The following is a 21,715-nucleotide window of genomic DNA, read 5'->3' as shown; positions in this document are numbered from 1 at the left end:
GGCAGGCAACTATGTGAACACAATACTGGCCTAGACAGACCTTCCTACATTTATATATTCTTAAGATGTCCTTTGAGTGATACCAGTTCTGCCCAATCATTCCTTCACATTCACAGTCTGGGTAATTACCAGTGCAAGCCTACACATGTATACTGCATAAACAAACTGCATTAAGTTCGGGGAGAAAGTACCAGATTTCAAAGAGAGATGAGGAATTAAATCAGGCACAAAGATGAGAAACAAAGCATCTCAGCCTAACCTACTCCACAGAGGTTTTGTTGCAAGGATAAAAAAGAACTATTTAAGCCTCTTTCAGTTCCTCAAGAGAGGAGAAAAGTGGGACATAAATGCAATGTAACGACTACATCACCAATGGCAAGCCAGCTTAAGAGGGATAGGCAACTCGGAACCCTCCATACACTTTGACCTACAGCTCCCAAAATCCCCAATCATTGGCCAATGGGAGCTGTAGTCCAAAGCATATGAAGTCAGGATTTAATCTGTGCTAGACCTGGAATCCAGCTTACAAATCAACACAAAGCGGCTTCTCCCACCGTTCTTTACGGGGCAAATCTGTGCAGGGCTTAATCTCAAGGAAGCCCACCCAGGAATGCAGCTCTAGGTTTACAAGGGCGCCACGCTCATCACAGTCGTAATCTCATAGTTAAGGGCACGAGCCTATGCGTGCATTTTAGGCAGAGGAAGCCCTACAACTCCCAGCATCCCCCCAGCTAGCCATGCATATTTCATTTTATCTCATTTCGTCCAAGCGTGCATCAGACCGTGCTCTAAGCTGGACAAAGGTGCCTCGACGAAACGAGGCCCAGCACCTTCTCTCCAGCGGGCTAGGGCTGCCGGCGTGCATCGCGCCGCGCCGCGCGGCTCCCTCGCCGCCCTTCCCTCGTGCCGAGGCGCCGCGTGGCCGCCTCCGCCCGGGCAGAGCAGCCCGGAGAGGCCGCGCGAGGCAGCTGCCCTCACGGGCGACGCCACCCGCCCCGCCCCGCGGGAAGAGCGGCCGCGAGCGGAGGAGAAGAGCTGGCTGCATTTTGCCCGGTGCCCGTCTGCAAGGAGACGCCTTACCTTCACGGCCGCACATGCCGCGGCCGCAGCCATCTTGATCACGGAGAAACGAGAGGAACGGGGAGGGAGGGAGGGGCCTGCGGTCGCTGCTCCGCCCATCGCGTAGGTGGCAGGGGCGCAGCTATACATCTGGCCCGCGGAGCTGCAGGAAGCCGGGTACGGGAGTTGCTCGGCGGCACGGCGAAGAGCCTGGAGGGACTTGTGCTCGCGCGTTTCTGGGTGGCGGTCGTGCCCTGAAGAAAGCACTGCACTGCACTGCACGGATTTGGGCATTTTGCCCACGGCAAGGACGACCCTGGATTTGGGAGCTAAGCGATGCGAAGGCCAGTCGTGGCAGGGAAATCGTTTTAGTTTGGCCTTGCTATTGCTAAACCATTGGGAGACGTTCTTTAAATCACCCAGAGAGATCACCCGGTATACCTCCCGGCCACCCGTGCCATGTAGAATGCAGAGGTTCTCCCACCGCAACACTCATGTTTGAGAGGTATAACGAGTGTGGAAGTCGGCTGCAGACATCGCCAGGTGGCTTTCCTCCCACGTGCTGGAAAGGGTTGCATACGTGGCCGCAAATGACTTTCGGCTTTGGGTGGCGCAAGGCTGCCTCATCTAAAATCAGGTTCCAAGTCTCAGTGGCGTTTCGGTGCAGTTTGCAGCATTCCCAAACGTGCGCTAGCTGAGAGCGCCTGTTTCTAAATTTGGAAGAAGAGAGGGGGAGAGCTGTGAATGTATGTAAAAAGCGTTTCCCACTTCAGAGGAGCCCAAACTCTTGTGTGGCTTCTTCGGTTCATTCATTCATTCATAGAGATGTTTATTTCATTTATTTAAAACTTGATTTAATACATAAAATTGGAATACAATAAAATCATATTTATAAATAACCCAATTCAATAAAAGTTTACATAAAGACAAAATCAAAGCCACTGTACAAACAATAAATATTGGTTTTTAAAATAGCGATTAAATAAAAAGGTTTTGACCTGACACCGAAAGGAATATAAACTCGGCACCAGGCGCACCTCTCTGGGGAGCACATTCCACAACCTGGGCGCCACTGCAGTTAAGGCCCTGTTCTGGGTAGATGTTCTCTTTAAAACATTTCTATTCTGCCCCCGCCCCCATCGCAACAAAGCCTCAGGGCAGCTTAATCTCCTTCAGGGAGGGTTCCCGGAGCAGAGCCTCTCCTGCAGACCTTAAGGGGCATGAGGGTGTATAAGGGAAGAGGCATTCCTTCAGGTATCCTGGTCCCAAGCCGTTCAGGGCTTTATAGGTAAAAACCAGCACCTTCAATTGGACCCAGACTTTATTTATTTATCGATTTATATCCCGCCTTTTTCCTACTAAGGGCTCAAGGCAGCTTACATCATTCTCCTCCTCCATCTTATCCCCACAACAACAACCCTGTGAGGGAGGTTGGGCTGAGAGTCTGTGACTGGCCCAAAGTCACCCAGGTGGCTCCATGGCTGAGCAGGGACGAGCACCCAGATCGCCTGAGTCCCAGTCCTGTGCTCTTAACCACTACATCACACTGGCTCTCAACCGGAAGCCAGTGTACCTGGTAGAGGACCAGCATTATGTGAGAATAACGACCGGTCCCCATCAGCAACCTGGCAGATCTAATCTGTACTAGCTGATGTATCCAGACCATTTTCAGGGGCGGCCTCACATAGAGTGTGTTACAATAATCCAACTCGGGGGTTCCCAGAGCATGAATCACCCTTGCTAGGCAGTGTTTGTCCAGGTAAAGACGCAGCTGATGGACCAACCGAAGATGTAGGAAAGCACTCCTTGCCACCGCCGCCACCTGGAACTCCAGTGACAGCTCTGGGTCAAGGAGTACTCCCAAGCTGTGAACCCTGTCCTTTAGAGGGAGTGCTACCCCTCTATGTGTCTATCCATGACTGAAAGCAACCAAATAAGCAGGATGGCTCATTTTCCTTTGGGATGATGATCCCCTTTCAGCTTGGGGGCTGAATTCAGGGGTGGGGGAAGCATTTCCCAGCATTTTGTGCCTTAAAGGTCTTATTGCCAGTAGCTGAGCCTTCAGAAAGAAATTCCAGCCTTTTGGAATGGGAATAAAACAGTGCAGTGGGAACCCACTGAATATTTGGTGTCTGAGGGAAAGCGTCTGGGTGCAGGGGAAGAGAGTGTGGTCATCCAGGGAATCAGCCACAGGAATTGACCCCAGACCTGAGGTTTGCCACCCAAGTTCTACTGCATCTTTTCAGTTGGAGCTACTGAATCATGGGTGTAAAAATGCACTGACACACACAGGCATGCAGATGGAAAATTGGCTGGGAACAGGCCAGGCCAGGCCAGAGAAATGAATCACAGGAAAACATACAGCCCACAGCCCTGAGGGTGAAACTTCAGGCTGTTATTCCATCTTCCTAGGAATAAGCCCTATTGAACTGTGTATGATCAAAGTTACTATACACTTGGCCATTCCGTGGCTTGATCCTCTCTCTTCAGTCAGCCAGCACTGTGCTTTATTCGTGGAATGTTACTGGAGAGGAAATGGAGGCCCAGATGACTTTGTCTTCAAGTGTAGAGCCAAGTATAAATATTTTTGACTGCTGGGTAACCTTTCTATATAGGTCACCAGAACAGAGTTCAATTTGTGAACTCTTAATGTTTCCTAATCCCAAGCAGCTTTAATTTTTGCATGCAAAGTTCCAAGTGCAATCTATTTTTTTAAAAAAATAAGCTTGAAAAGAAAGACAGAAAATACTGCCCCAAATATAATTAATATATTAATTAAATATAATTAAACAAATGCTATATAGTTCATAGGGACTGCAGGTGGCGCAGTGGTTTAAACAGGTAGGTAACAGCGTTCCGTGCACTTCGGTGCGTAGTCATGCCGGCCACATGACCACGGAGAGTGTCTGCGGACAAACGCTGGCTCCCTCGGCTAGGAAACGGAGATGAGCACTGCCCCCTAGAGTCAGGCATGACTGGACTTAATGGCAAGGGGAAACCTTTACCTTTGCCTTATATAGTTCATAAACAGAGTTTTCCTTTAAAATAAAAATCCAGATCTAGGAAATGAAGTGAAAAGCTGAATAAATCCTTCTGGGTAAAGACTTGTGGTGTTTTTTTTTCTTTTTCTTTTCTCTCTTCTTTTTTTTCTTTTTCTTTTCTCTCTTCTTTTTTTTTTCTTTTCTCTCTTCTTTTTTTCTTTTTCTTTTCTCTCTCTTTTAATTTTTCTTTTCTTTCTTTCTTTTTTGTATACAACCTCTAGCATAGTGCATTGACGCACATATATAGAGTGCCGGGCCTTCCATGCAGGAAGACTTTATTTAATATATTTATGCCCTGGCATTTTTTCCCGAAAGGAACCCAGGATGACCTTCCTCCCCTCCCTTTCTTCCTGACAACAGCCCTGTGAGGTAGGTCAGCTGAAGACTTTCATCTGACTGGCCCAAAGCCACCCAGTGAGCTTCATGGCCACGTGGGAGTAGAACTCGGATCTCCCGAGTCCCAGTCTGACACTGTAACAGCTACACCACACTGGCCCTCTGAATTCATGCTTCATGAATGAGTATCTCTCTTCTTCAAAATGGTAAACTGAAATTGGGCCCTGAAGAGTCTTCCAGGGCCAGCAGAAAACTGAAGTTTGATTAATTCACCATCCACCATTACTTGTGTATAATACTTAAATTCACCATTATTGTTTAGTGTCCTGCAGGTGGCACCACATCCATACATTATCACTGCTGCAAGCCAAACTCATGCCCTCATTTGCCACATAATGCATTGGTGCGTCTTAGTTTAACTGTAGGTAGATTGTAGATCTCAAATACGAATAAACGTAACGTTTGCCAAATCTTGGCCCAGCACTCTTATTGCTAGAAGGGGGGTTGTAAATTATAAGACACCTCTGGATTTTTCGAGATTAGTATGTCGACTGTCACTGGCTGGATGCCACTGTTTTCGCTTTTTTGGTCCTTCTCCCCTGGCAAAAATGGCCAAAGCCAATCAGGCTGGGTTCAGATTTAGGGGTGTGCCACTGGGATGGTGGAAGAGGACCTCCCCATTCCTCTCTGTGGCAGTCCCTTAAGGCCACCGAAGAGGTTATTCAGAGTGTCAGGAGACCCTGCCAAATGGGGGGAAATAGCTGAAAAGCAGGTGGATCAGAGCCCTTTCGTTCATCCTCGATCCATCCAATTTTCCTTCACCATGTGATGTGCACTGATACTGTTGTCCAATTCTGCACATATTTACCCAGGATCGAGCCCTACAGAGTTAGGGTATACCCAGTATCAAGCCCTACAGAGTTCCATAGGACCTACTTCCAGGTAAATAAGACCAAGTCATGCTGGCTGAGGCTGAAGGCTTCTCTGGTCCACCCTTGTTTCCTGCTCCGGGCACCGTGGATGCTTCAAGGAATTCCCAAGCTGTTCTCTACTGCTCCCTCTGTGACTGGCCTTCAGACTACAATGCACTGAAATGGATGCAGTTTTGTTTCATGTTTTTCTAGCCTGCCTTTCTCCTCTCTCAAGGAACCCAAAGCAGCTTACAGGGGTGCCTTCTTCTCCATTTTATTCTTCCAGCAACCTACAAAGCAGGTTAGATTGAAAAACAGTGAGTGGCCCAAAGCTCTTCAGTAAGTTTTATGGCCAAGAGGGGACTAGACATGGAATAATAATAATAATAATAATTCATTACATTATATATAACACCTATAGCCAAAGCTCACTGGGCAGTTCACAACATTAAATCACCCATCCAGATTTAAACCAGGCCCAACTCTGCTTAGCCTCCAAGATTCGACAGGATCAGGCTAGCCCTAATCCAACCACTATACCACACTGCCTCCCTGGGGCTTACTCAGCATTCTGCAGCCATTGAGCATGCTCAGTCTTCCTTGAGCTGTTTTGGACAGTTTCCCTTCCTAAGCAATTGTGCACTTCTGAAAACCTGGGGTTTCCCCATGGTCTTTCTGTCTTTATTTTGATTTCCTCACTGATTATAGTTGTATACAGTTTTTCTGCCAAGTCCCATGAGGCAGTTAACAATTTTTACATAGCAAAACAAACAAAAAGTTCCTGTAGAAAGATAGATGCACAGGCATCAGAATACAGGGTAATGGAAGGTCCTTCAGGACCTGACAGCCAGAGCACTGACAACCAGAATAAGCCATCCCGAGATATTTGTAGTGGATGGGTAAGAAAAGCTTTTAATAAATAAACAAATAAAACTGGGTTTCTCCTCTTCTGCTTCCCCTCAGGAGCTCCAGGGACTAGAAGCTGCTGTCATCTCTTCATCCATGAGGACCGGAGCTCATAGAACTGAGCTCCATAGTCATAATACATGATTGATACTGATTGTAAGAACATACCTGTGACTTCACAAAAGGCCCTCTACAAAAACATTCTTAAGCAAACGATGAACAGAAAGCTTGGATCCCAGCATTCAGAAATGTAGGTTGCTGCACTTTTCAGACAGATGTGTTTTAAAGCCTTCATGCAACCCGGATTTGCAAGAAACCTGAGCTGTCAATTGGCAGTTATAATTATTGATGCATTAGGACAGGCTCTGATAATTATAGGTTCTCAGGTAACCCTTTTTATGAACACCGCGATTACCATTTCTTTCTGTAACATCACAAACCCCCTGAAGGAGAAAGTACAGTTTTCAAGAGGGTATTTTGTGCACCAAAACTGTGGAAATAGGTGTGCAAATTCATTTATCAGCATTAAAAACCCCCAAGGTTTTTCTAGTAAGATCCCATGGAAGTGCTGCTGAAGGTGAGAATCCATATATAGAATGACAAAAGGAGAGAAAGAAGACTAGAATTTCTTCCTACATCTGCAAACATTGTATTCCTACCACAACAATGTTTGATAAATGGTTTCTTTGAGATATACTCAGTACCATTAAAATATTTCCTATAGTAAAGAATATTATTCATAGTCATTTAAAAAAGTGCCTGTTCTCTTTAGAATGTGTTTGGAAGCAAAGGATATTTGCACCTGAAATTGCATGTAGGACGAATATATAGTTTTTGCCATGGTACACACATAAGGTCTTGTTGCGTTTAATTGTTGCAACGCAGGGGCAAATAATGCATTACAAAAAAATGCATCTTTCAAAGCCCCAAAGAGCATGTTTAAAATGAACATTTGCTTTAGGAGACAGAGATTGGAAGGGGAGAGGGTATTGAACATACAACTGGAGAGAGAAAATGACTAGGGAAGGTATTTGACTGAAAAATACTGAATGCCACAGAAGAGCTAAAATTGACATTTCCTAAGGATGCTTTTCAGTAATAATAATAGTGGTGATGCGGGGAGGGGGGTGATGGTAGGGCATTTTTACATGCAATGACCATGTTGGCTAGGAATTGTTGGACTTACAGTTCAGTACAACTAGTGGGCACAAGGTTGGGGAAAACTAAGAAAATGGACCTCTGCATATAGAACCTTAGATAGCAAAGTCCGGAAAGTCCTCTTTCTTAATCTAGAGTAGGCTAGATCAAGCAATTGTGGGGCTATTCATGCATCATCTCCCTGAAAATGAAGTACTGGTTCTAAAGCGGAGCGGTATGATTTTACTTTGCAGGAGATCTGCTGCAGCTTGCCTAATATTGTAACTTACAAACAGAGAGAAAGAAGCAGTGTTTCTACTTTGAAGATGCAGATGATGCTTACATCAAGGGGATTATTACACCTACCTTTCCACATGGATCATGGAAGAAGGTACCCTGATTCTGCCAGGAGCGGTCTCAAAACAAGCAAGTGGCAAACTGCAGGAGCCTGCATGTTATTCTTCTGCTCGTTCCAGCGTTGCCCACTTAAATCCTGCTGCTGGCTTCTGCGGCCCTGAAGCTGCTCCTTTACCAGAGTCCTGCACAGCCGGTGCCTTGACAAGCCCCTTGGGCATGTCTTTGGGCAACTCACCAGGGACTTAGCGCCCCTTTTTCGCAGCCTGCCTGGGACTGCAGACGCTCTCGAGCTGCCAACCAGTGGGCGAGCCCTGACGTACCGCAGATGGCCCATGTCTGGCCTGGTGAGGGGTCACAAATGGTATGAGCCTCTTCTAGACAAACCCTGAAAAGCTTTCCAGAAGGACTTTGAAAATTTTCCCTGCCCTGAAAGTGGTATGAAACTGAGAATCTGCCACTAGTTTGGGGTGTAATACAAGTGCTTAGCAGCTGCAACCGCTTTTCCCAACCTGGTGCCCTCCTGAGGTATTTGACAACTCCCTTCATTCCCCAGCCAGCATGACCACACATGCTGGGGGTTGATGTAAATTGTAGTCAAGCACTTCCAGAGGGCACCAGGTTGGAGAAAGCCTGAGCCAATCCCTGGCTGATACTGCTGTCCTTGAATGCCGAGTCTTGGATGCAGTCCTCTCTCTTTGCTTTTCTCATCTGTGAAGCAATGAGGATAACAACGATGTGTGCATATATTTCAAAAGCACGTGGATTACCAAGCCAACTGTTTCTAGAGCTCTTTGAAGATGAAAAGAGCCATATATTGTTAGTAATATTATCATTATTTCTTACAATAACCAAAACAGAGAGGGAGATATAATTGTAATAAGCATCACAGTCAGTTGCACAGATGATCAAAGCACGAATGTATGCATTACTTTTTTTTTAATTTCAGAAGAAACTTTGGTGGGAGGCGGGCAAATCGAGCACCAAACTGATTTACCTCTCACATTTGTTCTTGCAGGTTCCAATTTCACAGGTTTCCAGAAAAAGTGATACTTAAACACTCTTGAGGTCTGTTCTCCTCCACACAAATGTTTGGAACTTATCATGACATTCACAGAACAGGTTTAAGTTGTCCATATTGCACATTTGTCTCTACTGGGAGCAGTAAAGAAAGTGTAACTTAACACACTGAGAATGGGAATTCACGCTTCTTGCAAATATGAAGGTGTGGCATCAGAATTCTCATCATGACATCTTGGGTTGCCCAGGAGTCATGGGCAGCGCTGCAGACATGCCAGTACATGTGAACAGGGGAACCGACCTCAGGACTGCAATATGCTAAGCAAGAACAGGGAGGGGGAGGATTCTCTTGCAGGGGCTGCTGGGATGCGTGAGGAGGAGGAGGAGGCAGGGCAAGGAGCATGGACATTGCACTGCTTGGGTAACGACATGATTGTCTGACCAGTAAGTTGGGCGAAAATCCATCTGCTGCGGAAACTGTGCAGGGCTGTTTGCAGGGTTGTGTGAACTTAGCCTGTATGTGACCTCTTGTAGAAAACAAATCTTCTAGATGAAGAAAGGAGTCTTCCTGCACAGACTCCATCTCTGTAGTGCCTTCGGAGCTACCTACTTGCTGCATGTACATATTTCCTGTATCTCTGAATAAACGGTAAATGTTCTTTCGATTGTACACCGGCAGAAAACCTCACTGCCTGAAAGTGGACATGATCAGGATTTTACAAAACTGATTATTTCTACTCCCAAAGCTTGCATTCCACAGTGGATTGTTATAGTGAGGTGCAAACTCTTGGCCTGGAGGCCAAATCCAGCTTACCCATTGATCCCCATTTGATCCACCGCGGCTCCCCAGAAGGCTTTCCCCCCTCTCATGGCCCCACCCACTTTCTCCCAGCGATCCATAGTGTGCTACTTGTCCAGCTTTTGCAGATTTTACCCTCACCAGAAAAGACCGGCCTGCCTATCCTAAGGCTCAGCTATTGGCAGTAAAAGCTTTAAACTAAAATATGCTAATTTTTCTTATGCTGTGCTCAGCACTTTTGCCTTTCCTCCTTGCCTTCATTGGAACACAGCTCCCAAAGGTTTCTTTCTCCAAACCAAAATATAATCTTCAGATTAGGAGATTCAACTGCACTGCGATATGAAGGGACATTCAGGAGGGGATCTTTCTTTATTTACTTGTTATGTTTATTTCCTGCCTTTTTTCTTTTTAAGGAGCTCGAGGCAGCTTAGATAAATCTCCTCTTCACCATCTTATCCTCACAACAGCCCTGTGAGGTAAGTTGGGCCTAGAGTCTGTGACTGGCCCAAAATCACCCAGTGAGCTCCATGGTACAATGAGATGTGTCCATTTCAGCTGGCCACTAATTAATCCGTAAGACTGCAGTGCAGGCAGTCATGACAAAGTCTTTTAGTTGGATGTGTTTATAACATTACACAATGAGAGAGACATTTTCTCCAGGTCAGGCAGATGGCCCATGGACTTGCTGGGATATGTTCCTGCAAATATTGCAGCGTTCATCATATAGAGAATGTCTGCTGAATCTTTAGACTGCTTAGACACGGACTTCTTTATTTATTAAATTGGCCCATGCCCAAATTGGCAAATCTGAGCATCACCCTCAGCAAAGAATGAGGCATAAACCGCATTATCCCAAAAGCAGCCCTGGAAGGCATTGAAACAGCTCTCACAAGGACCGGCTGAGTCATTGGTGCCTTTCCGGCTTTGAGGTTAGCATTGCTTCTGTGCTGCTCAGCTCAGCTGGCCTGCACGGAGTGAGAGGCAAAGCCAAGATCCCGCCCTTCCATTGCCCCTACCTGTCTGCTTGCGCACTCTCCGGGGCTGGTCAGGAAATAATTGTTTCAGACAGGCTGGAAGGGAGAGTCTAACGTTTTCTTTTGACAGGGCAAAATCCAAGCTGCAATCTAGAGAAATGCTTTCTCCCACAGCACCAGTGCATGAAATTCAGGAAATAACAACTTGCAGTACAATTTATTTAATTATTTAGAAAATTTCTATGCTGCCCCATTCGCCGAAGCCTCGGGGCGGCTCACAACAATGGGAGCAAGAGACTCAAAGGAGCCAGAATGCACGGCCAGGAGCATTTGGAGCTAATTTTACCCATCTGAGCTCGTACGCAAACTGAACTGCAGCTATCCTTTCCAATTAGCACTTTAAAAAAAAATGTCAATGAGGTTCTCAAACCTCTCTGATAAAATGCCTACAAAAAATCTGTACATTAGTGTGTGTGAAGAGGGAATTCATAAAAAGTGTCATATTTGAGAAAAATGCTTACAAAATATGTGTATTAGGCAAATTTATGTACAAAAACATGAGCATTAGGAGAATTGTGTACAGAAATGCATGTGGATTTTTGGGGGGGGGGATGAAATGTAAAAGGTATGTGCTCTCAAACTGATGTGGAAACAGGATGAACCAAAGCTACGTAAGACTAAAAAAATGAGAAACAGAGAGAAACCAGAATGGGCAATTAATCTGATGCGGAACCTGATGGCTGAAGCCCAAGGTCCTCAGACTGCATGGTGGTGAGCCAAACCAAATGGCTGTGAAGAGCCTCATGCAATGTTGGTCTGGAAACAGAATCCAGAACTATGCAAGGTGCATGACCTCACTCTCTCCACTCAGATCAGGAACAAATTAGGTCACCTAAAATCATGTAACCTGTGTTGTTTTTTGCTTCTTACCTCTTTTGAATGCTTGTATTGGTGGGTGTGCGAGGAAAACCTTGGCAACAAACAAATCTGTCATTTGAGCAAGCTGGTTATTGGAGTTCATGCTCAGACTCAGGCCTGGAATGGTGGAGGCGGTAAGGCTAGACAGTCACATGCCTGGCACATACCTGATATTCATGTACATTCAAGTTAAAATGCATAGCAAAATTCCTAGCAAAGGGGTCCCCAACTTTTCTGCATTGACAGGCGCAATTGGAACATTGAGAATATTGAGGGCGTTTTCACAAAATGGCTGTCATGATGGGGCTTGCCTATGCATAAAATGGCTGCCATGGGTAGCCATCTTTGCAAAACATCATTTCTCAGAAGGTAGATGAGTGGGACTAAAAAACAAAAGTAACATGCTCAAGAACCTGGGTATGAAGCAGGTTTTGAGCCGAAAGAGAGATGCTGTTGGTTTGCAGCACTTCGCTTCATAGCATGCCAGATGGGAGCTGACTAAACCGTTGGGTAAAACACTCCTTAGCTGTACTTTGTCTATTGTTTTTTCATCAGGCCTGGATCCAGAGAGGGCAAGTGAGGTAATTTAATTTTGTTTTTACAGCTGCTTTTTGTATAAATTGCCTAGTGGGAGTAAGTTGCTACCTTTCCCCCAGTTCAGGTCAGATTTCTATTATGAAAAGGACGAGAGACTTACTAAGAACAGTTTCTAGCAGCAGGAAGCCTGCAGGAGGTATGGTCACTGCCTCGGTTTACTCTGAGATGGACCAGATGATGTACCTTGCATACCTTCGTTATCCATTTCCCACCTGGTCTTCTTCACAGGTCAGTGAGGTGTGCTATCATTTGTAGCACCACATCCAAGCAAATAGCCGTCGTTTTGGCTTGTCTATAACAGGCTGCAGCCACAAAGGGGAAGGCAAACAAAACTTTGGGGAGGAAGAAAGACTTCCTAAAAAGTTTTTATTATTCTCCGAAGATTAAAAGACAACATGGACATTAAAAGATGTTGCCCTCTCTCATGCTCTCTCTTTCATGTTCAAAACGTCCTTCCTGCAGTGGGTTTTTCTTACAAACCAGTTTTCTGCAGGTATTTAGGTCAGCTGTTCAGCACAGGAATTGACTGAATGCCCGCTGACTCATCAGGATGGCTAGAAAAGTACCTGCAAGGGAGCAGAGGAAGTTGGGAGGGAGACATCAGCGTTGCCAACGGAGCTGGACGGCGGGCAATTGTACCCAGCTCAGTGGGAGCTCTAATTCCAACCTTCAGCTGTACTGGGATACAAGCTAACACTTCTTAATCTGGGTTTGTCCAGTTTTTAACCAGCCTCTGCTTCAGTGCCTGGAATGGCAGCTTGCTCCGTAGACATCCAAAGGTGCCACTGTGCATTTTGCATCTGCATGACGAAAACCTTTGCCTGCCCCTTTCCAGAAATTATAGATGTATGTCAGATCCATGTTTTCCAGGTCAGTTGGCATCTGTATCCCAATTGCCTTATTCTACAATGGCGTAACCATGATACAATTTGGAAGATGTAGGCCAGGTATCCTTTTGTCGCACAGAATTAAATTCTGCTTTTGAAAAGTGACTATACACCTAGAGATCCACTTAAATTGTGTCAGTTTAACCCAGACAAGCAGGATTATGGCTTGGAAGATCTTCATTAGAGCAGGAGTGGGCAACTTGTGGAACCCCCCCAGATGTTTTGACCTACAGCTCCCTGTCACCTCACCATTAGCTATGCTGCCTAGGGCAAATGGGAGCTGCAGGCCGAAGCATCTGGAGGGTCCCAAATTGTACGCTCATGCTCATTACAATCTCGACCTGAGTCTATTTGGAACTTCTCCACATAAAACTGACACCCATTTGGTTGTGAGTACATACATAAAATACCAAATTCACAGAACCAGTGAGTGTTCCAAAGGCATATTGTGATACCATTGTGGAAGCTGAGTGTGGACATGATCCATGCTGGATGGGAGATTCCCCTGTATGTTAGATTTTCAGAAAGTCCTAAAATAGAGAACTGCCAGAGGAGTAGCTAGCCATGTTAGTTTCTTGCAGGAAAACCAGCAAGAAATCCTGTAGCACTTTAAAGACAAACATGTTTATTAAGGCACGTATTTATGACTCAGGGTTGGATAGCACATAGACCTCCAGATGTTTTAGACTTGAACTTCCCAACACCTTGCTCTACTGGCAGGTGCTTCTAGGGTTGAAACCCAAAACATCTGGAGATCTACCTTCTGCCCATCTATGCTCAAGTTGACTGCACTAGATGCATGGAGTGTTATCCTCAGGTGGCAGGTATATCTTCCTAAGGGTGTGTGGGGAGGGTTGCCAACAGAGCCTGATGATTCTGAAATGCTAAAAGTCCAGTTGCTCTTCCTAAAAGTAAGAGTGAGAAGAAATCCATCTTCCCAGGTGTGCTCCAGCTGGTCCATAAGAAAAAAAAATCAAAAGCTATGGTCAGACAATATTTTTATTAGGAAGTCTCTATAAGCAAATGTGTATAAAATTGCAGGCAAACTTTCGGGCTCTTTGGATCTTTCCATGAGCTGAGCTGTTTCAACATGTGGGAAAGGTGTAAAGGCTGATTTGATGGTGAATTCCTGTGGCTAGCATAGTCAGAGACTTTGGGTGGTGTGGAGGGGTAAAGGCAGACTTAAATGGAATATACTCTTGAGGGTTAGTTTCCCTCCAATCACTAGGTAATGCTACCCAATTTGGATTTATTTCATTTTGTGATCCAACCTCAGTAACCAAAAAATGGCTTGGTTTCTGTTTACTTTTGTACTGTGCCTACCAAGTTGGTGTTTTGCAGTTGGTGACAGATCCAAGAAACACCTACCCCCCTTCACACAAATTCATACATCCACACAAGGAATCAACATTACATCTGTTTTTGTCTCAACAGTCCAGGGTGTTGCCTTAAACTAGTACGATGCCTAACTCTTCTCTACCCAGGCATTGATTGTATGCTCATGATTCATGATAGATTGTGGATGCTGTATACAACTTCATTTGTTTCCAGAGCCTCTCCCATATTTTGCAATCATTTTACCCCACTTTTTTCTTTAGGAGGAGGAAAATGAGATATTATCAGGCTATCATGCTAAATTGTGCTAAAACAAATAAATGCATTTCTGCAGTTGTGCTATACCACAGTGCCACCTTGTAGTTGTACGGTTTTGCAATGGAACTTACAGAAAGGAAGAGAAACAACCACCCTGGAAGTAAAACATGGGTGAAGAAGCTGCTCTGAACCCCCCAGTGAACACAGAAGCAGAAGCCTTGGTAAAATAGTGAGATAAAAACCTCATTCAGAGAATCCTGTTGTTGTTACATGCCGTCAAGTCATCTCAGCTTATGGCAACCCTATGGAAAGAATGCCCTCCAGATAGTCCTGCCCTTGACAGCCCCATTCATCTCTTGAAGGCTGTGGATTCTCTTATGGAATTGATCCCTCTCATACTTCGTCTTCCTATTCCTCTTCTGTCTTTGACTTTCCCTAGCATGGCTGTCTTCTCCAGGTGTCTTGCTTTCTCATGATGTGCCTCAGCTTTGTCATTTTTGCTTCTCAGGAAAGCTATGGCTTGCTTTGACCTAGAATCTACTTGTTTGTTTTCTGTTGGTCCATGTTTCAAATGCGTCCATTTTCTTCCTGTCAGCTTTCTCCACCATCCAGCTTTCATACCTATACGGAGTGACCAGGAATACAATAGTGTGGATGATCTTGGCCTTGGTCTCCAATGAAATGTTTCTTATGCTTGATGATCTTTTCAAGATGATCTTTTCTTCCATGGTTGCTCTTCCAAGTCTCAGTCACCATAGAATTGATGAGTGAGCCTGCAAAATATTTCACAATTTCAATGTTTTTATGGTTAATGTTAAACTTATATAATTCTTCTGTATTCGCAATTTCTGTTTTAATAATGCCCAGCTGCAGCCCTGCTTTTACATTTTCTTCTTTCACTTTCGTGAGGAATCCTTTCAATTCATTATTGCTCTCTGCCAGCAAGATGGAATCATCTGGATATCTTACAGTACTGATGGATCTTCTGCCAATTCTCACTCCTTTTCCTCCTGATCCTAATCCAGTATTCCTTATATGTTTTGCATACAGATTGAACATATAGGTGGATAAAACACACCCTCCTAGCAGAGACAATCCACGTAAGTCTGTGCTTTGTCCTTCACTGCATTTTACTGCTTCACTGCTCTGCTGAACATACAGACTTCAAGATCAACAGCAAGTCCACCTTTCTCTATCCCTTCTCCCTTTTTGTAGCATCTTGTTTGGTGAAGTGATCTGGAAAACTTGGTCCCAATTTTATCCATCTTTGTTTGTGTCTAGTAATAGTAATAAAATATTAAAAATATCTGTATACCCAGCAGTTAATTTGATGCTGTATGTCAAATGTGGATAGGAAGGCAGAAAGTAAAATTAAACAGGTTAAGATTCTGTTAAGAGGTAGATGAAGAGGTAGATGAAAATTAGCAACATATCTAGCCTTCAATCCTCCCCCCTCCCGCCCCCCCTCCACACAGGAGCTAATTTTAAAAAGAAGAATGTATGTAAAAACTTCCAATAATGAAAGAGAAAAATTGCAAACATGTGTTTCTTAGTGAGTTGTAAGTGTTTTGTGTATCAGGACAGTAACTTGTTATGGGTTGCTGTTTGGACTATGGCAAAATATGCCGTGTGATGCAATCGTATACCTGTTTACTCAAATGTAAGTCATGTGTTTAAGTAAGTAAAGCAGATTTAATGGGACTTAACTCCCCTGGTGAGCAAATTTAAGCACTACAGTTTAAAAGGCAATGGTGAATTACATGCAAACTTTTCTGGACGAGATGTCCAGATCTGTGGTTCTCATCTTTTGTTACTGTTGTATTGCCAATTTCACATTATGTAATTGGACCTTTCCTTGAAATCATTTGCCTTTGTAAAGCCAGGCTAGTCTTGCTGCTGAAAAAGTTCAGGTGCATCTGAAGAATTCATCTCCTTGAACCCTTTTGGAGAAGTCAGTTTACCTTATCGCTGACCTGATCCATACCTTTTGTTATATCAAAAGAGAGCGTCTTTCTTTCTCTCTGGAGTTCAGAAGTGGAACGGATACCCTTTTTAGAAATAGTGGGTGGGTACGTTTCTGCTTTGCAAAGCTAAGTGGAAGCACAATAGATCAAAGCTAATGGAATGTGTGAGGGAAGGAGTTAGATAAGAGTGTGGACATCTGAAAGGAAATAATTGGAACAAGAAATGACTGTGCCAGTTTCTGGATGGGGGTGGGGAATATACACATAGTCATGGAAACTCACAAAAGGTGGAAGAGTTTTATTTTGTATAATAAAAATAGTTGATTATAAAACTTGGTTTCAAATTAAAAATATTTCTTTCATTCATTTATTCATTCAATGACACTTTTATTTCACCCTAGCCTCAAAAAGTCTGGGAAAGCACAGATGACTCTCTCTCTCTCTCTCTCTCTCTCTCTCTCTCTCTCTCTCTCTTCCCCCCCCCCTCACATGCACACACAATTAGATTAGTCTGACAGGCATAGTAAAATAGATCATCTGTTAACTGGGATCCCAAATTATATTTGTGTTCAGATGTTAATTCCACATGCAGATATTACAAAGTGAATCTCAGGAAGCAATTCCATATGTGCTAGGAATAATTCATTTCTACATAATTTTTCCAATGAACAGAAATAATAAAATGTAAATTCATATAGGAAAATTAATGGAATGAGAAGCAAAATATAGTTTGGAAGGATAATATTTTTAAAAGTTCTTTGTATATGTCTTCTTAATTCAGAATCTTTAGGACATACTGCAAATTACTCTTACTTGTTTAAATTAATCACAGGGGCTATAAAATTGCTGATGTTGTGATCCTGATATCGTTCACAGTTTTGGGAAGCACTATCTTGAAAACTATTTCTATGTTTTGCAGCTTTATTACTCTGTCTAAAAAGTGCTAATTCTAAGGATAAAAAGATGAATCTTCTATTTATAGGAAAGGTTTTGGGTGACCCAAGTTTGGAGCATAGTTCTGAAATGTTGCAACTTTACCTTTTCTACAGGCTGCCTAATTATTATTATGGAACACACCAAGTCTGCTGTCAGCCACACTTCAGCAAAGAATGAATTCTTTAATATGTAGAATTCCCTAGTTCCCTCACCGTCAGCTTCATCACTTCCATTTTCGTGCAGGAAGAACAATACTTCACCTGCTATACTGATTTGCATTAAATGGTCTTTTCTAGCAGATTTTGGAACATGATATTCATGAAGAATATAACTTTTCAAAGGAACTTCAAGCACCACATTGAGAGCCAGTGTGGTGTAGTGGTTAAGAGCACGGGACTGGGACTCAGACGATCTGGGTTCTAGTCCCCGCTCGGCCATGGAGCCAACTGGGTGACTTTGGGCCAGTCACAGACTCTCAGCCCAACCTACCTCACAGGGTTGTTGTGGGCATGAGATGGAGGAGGAGAATGATATAAGCTGCCTTGAGCCCTTTGCAGGAAAAAGGCAGGATATAAATTGAAAAATAAATAAATAAAATAAATAATTCAATTACTTTTCTTTGGAAAGCTTATTCTGACAATTGTTTAACATTTTACACTGAAATATGGCATTGTACTGATGAGACAAGCTGAATATGCTTGTCACATGCAGACTCTTCCAAACAGGTATAACAATAATCTAAATTCAGACCAAAAATTATCAAAATGAATTAGCAATTATGTAGCTTGAAAGCAGAATGCCTTTTCTTGGTTTATTTATTTATTTATTATTTATTTAAAACATTTCTATGCCGCCCCATTCGCTGAAGCCTCGGGGCGGCTCACAACATAAATTAAAATATAATACATTAAAAATATAAAACAAATTAACAATATAAAATAAGTCGCCCTGGCCAGATAAAATAAGCAAATAATATTAACAATTAAAATGACGTTTAAATAAAAAGGTTATTCATTTAAACAAAAATGGTTATTCATATTTGTTTTCTATATTCTGTACCTTTATTATGACAGGCTGCTAGTTACTATGACCATCATAAATGTCATTAGCTACCTTTAATCACAAGATCCAGAAATTTTGTTGTTGTGTTTTTAAATTAAAATGAATGAGTTTCAGCTTTTATGCATACTTGTTCACTTTGCACTGAAAAACACCTGCTATTGTCAATATTGCTTCTGTGGTAAGGAATGAGCAGTTTTACTGTGTATGCATATATAAATAATATATGCCATAGACCATTTTCTTTATGAAAGGAGTGAGAGTTGAGTCTTGCCTCATACGGTGCCAGGAATCTCTGGGTGTTTTGAACAACCCTCTGGTTTCAGTTCTAACCTCCCGAGATGTTAACCATGGATGGACCTTTCAGTACTGCTCAAAGCTCTGCACACACACAAGGCTGAGTACACAGAACTATATTCTCTGTCCAGATGAATGGGAAAGACTGTATTTTGCCGGCGCATCAGAATTTTTATGTATTGAAGGAGCTACTGAATGGGCTTCACTATTATCTGTAAAATGGGAATAATATTCTAGGAAGAAAAGTTATTTCAATTCATTTATTTCATGTGGGATGGTGGCTAGAGAACTGGGCAGGGACTCGGAAGATTTGGGTTCTTGTCCCCACTCGGTCATGAAGTGGACTCACTGACTTTAGGCCAGTCACTGACTTTTAGCCGCATCTAATTCAGAGGGTTGTTGTGAGCACAAAATGGACAAGGGGAGCTAAGAGCTGCCTTGTGCTCCTTGCAAGAGGAAAACACCATGGAATATAAATGTAAAAATAGTAAAAAGAAATGAAACACGCATTTTGTGAATTGCTGTGAACTGCCCAGAGAGCAACAGCAATTAGCTCATGGAGAAATCCATCCACCTATCAATTTAAATAGCCATTAAAATTAAGAGGACAATCTACAATAGCTAATGTGCCCAAGCTAAGATCCTTCAGCAGGACCCACCACTGCCTCTGTTGCCATCTTTCCCTGGCTCCAAAGATAAATAGTTCTGACAGGAGGAAGGGAAGATGGGAGATAATGGAGGTGGGTGCTTTGATTGCCTAGAAGACTTTGCTTTATGCCTTCCTGATGTTTGGGGCTCCTGGTCCTGATGATAGCTGAAGTCCAAAACACCCAGAGAGACTTTGGAATTGGCGAAGGCTGCCATAAAGTAAGGCACACTTCTTGCCCTCACTCCCCCAACTCTTTGAGCAATCCCCTTCCCACTTCAAATCATGTGTGGCTTTAGCTTGTCCCCAAGTTGGATGCACAGATCCTGCCAGCCCCGGAACACTTGTGCTACAAGTGACCACAACTTTGAGACTTCCTCTTGCTCTTGGTTGCACCAGCTCCAGGTTTTGGGGACGTCGAGGCAAGGCATCCTTAGTGGGCCCCCTCCTGTAGCTAGCCTCCCTTCTCTCTGCCATTGTCCCAGCTGCTCTAGCTCCTCATCCCTTTTCTCCTGATTTCCACCAGTTCCTTTCTGGGCAGTCAGAGAGTTGGGGGCAAGCAGGCCGTGGCATCCCATTGTCCGGGTCAGAGGAAGAGGCAGGTAAACAAGGGGGTTGCAGTGGGGAAGAGGAGGTGCCCTGCCAGGGGAGACTTGTCAGTGGGTGCCTGCTCAAATGTTGACCCTTGCAGTCAACCCAGGACACACTACAAACTTCAGAACAACCCCACTAAACCCCTCTAGCTACCCCTTCTTCTGAAGTGCTGTTTCTTTCAATGTGGCATTTAACAAATAAAGAAACTGCAAGAGGGAGAAAGGAGAGGGTCATTTTTCTGTCCTTGGAACCCTCTTCAACTGTATTAAAATGGGACAGCTGCTATCTATTTAATTTATTGTATTTTAATTGATTTATTCGTAAGCCACCCCGAGGCTTCGGCGAATGGGGCGGCATAGAAATTTTCTAAACAAATAAATAAATAAATCTAGCTCAACATGTAGAATATGCCTGATGTGATTTCTTCCACCCATTTCTCAGGGTATATGAAAATTAAAATTTCAGCACCCCAGTGACATTTTTCTTAAAGTGGGTAGACAATTTAAAAACAAACTTGCATTGCCCAAAATGGTCTCAGGTGACCTGCAGGGGAATATGCAAAACCAAGTTGTTCATACACCAAAGAAACAAACTTTAGATCAAAAGAACAAAAACAAACACACACAAAGATCCTGCACCTATGTAGATACTGTTAATCTTTCAGGAATGGAGGACAGCCTGCTGAAATCAGTGTGGCGTAGTGGTTAAGAGCACGGGACTGGGACTCAGACGATCTGAGTTCTAGTCCCCACTCAGCCATGGAGCCAACTGGGTGACTTTGGGCCAGTCACAGACTCTCAGCCCAACCTACCTCACAGGGTTGTTGTTGTGGGGATAAGATGGAAGAGGAGAATGATGTAAGCTGCCTTGAGCCCTTGGTAGGAAAAAGGCGGGATATAAATCGATAAATAAATAAACAAACAAAAATAAAAATAAAAAAACAGTGGTTATTGGATGAGGCTGGAGCTGGTTGCAAGTTTTTAATCCTTTTTCCAGTAAAAACTCTAGTGGCCAGTTTGTCCCAGAAGCCTTTTTCCATCTGCCCTACTCCTGAAGAGTCAGCCTGGGGGACACAGGACCCCCAACTTTGCTATAGAAGGTGTCATGCAGCATTTGTTCACTTGATACAATGGATACCAACTGGAGGCCTGATTTTTTTGGTTCCTGTGTGGAATCACACATGATTTGGATTTCTGCATTACAAATCAGGGAGCTAAGGTGGCTATTTGTGAACCAGGAAAAAAAGAGACCACAGAGAACATCAATTTGCATAATATTGAATATACCTAATTTACATGGATAGATGCAAATTTAGAAGTAATTACTTAGTTTAAAGGGAAAAGCAGTGCATCTCATCGCAGTGGATAACATTACGATGAGCGACCAGGTGACCTGAATACAGTGTGCTGTCCGTGGGCAACTTCAAGGCCCTCTTCCCTCTGAGGGTTGTTTATCTTTGCATGGGACTTGGGCTGGGCAGCTCCTTTGGCAGAACTTCAGAGGACTGTCCTCTGTAAAAGAAGGAATATGGCCACCCTATGCAGGCTGATCTTCATTTGTTCTTTAAGTGCTTTGCAGAATTTACACACACACACACACACACACTAAGCAGGGTTAATGTGGGGCTGTGCAGGTGAAGGTCTGAAGGTTAATCGCATTCAGCTCTGCTCCCTGTGTGACTGGTACT

The 21,715-nt window shown here is 43.7% G+C and overlaps 1 protein-coding gene across 1 annotated transcript in view; it reads right to left on the bottom strand.

The window, feature by feature from the left end:
* LOC123022294 (methylthioadenosine phosphorylase) overlaps nt 1–1,130 on the bottom strand; it is a 46,214-nt gene extending 45,084 nt beyond the window's left edge. Inside the window, exon 1 of the mRNA XM_044427928.1 lies at nt 1,081–1,130. Within this exon, the coding sequence (XP_044283863.1) occupies nt 1,081–1,113 (33 nt within the window). The 5' untranslated portion in view covers nt 1,114–1,130. The remainder of the gene's footprint in view (nt 1–1,080) is intronic.
* Nucleotides 1,131–21,715: the final 20,585 nt, after the last annotated feature.

This window comes from Varanus komodoensis, unplaced genomic scaffold, assembly GCF_004798865.1.
Source record: "Varanus komodoensis strain SLA01 unplaced genomic scaffold, ASM479886v1 scaffold19, whole genome shotgun sequence".
In the NCBI taxonomy this organism is placed as follows: domain Eukaryota; kingdom Metazoa; phylum Chordata; class Lepidosauria; order Squamata; family Varanidae; genus Varanus; species Varanus komodoensis.
The sequence above is the reverse complement of the archived record's forward strand: the minus strand, read 5'-3'. Positions and strand labels throughout refer to the sequence as shown.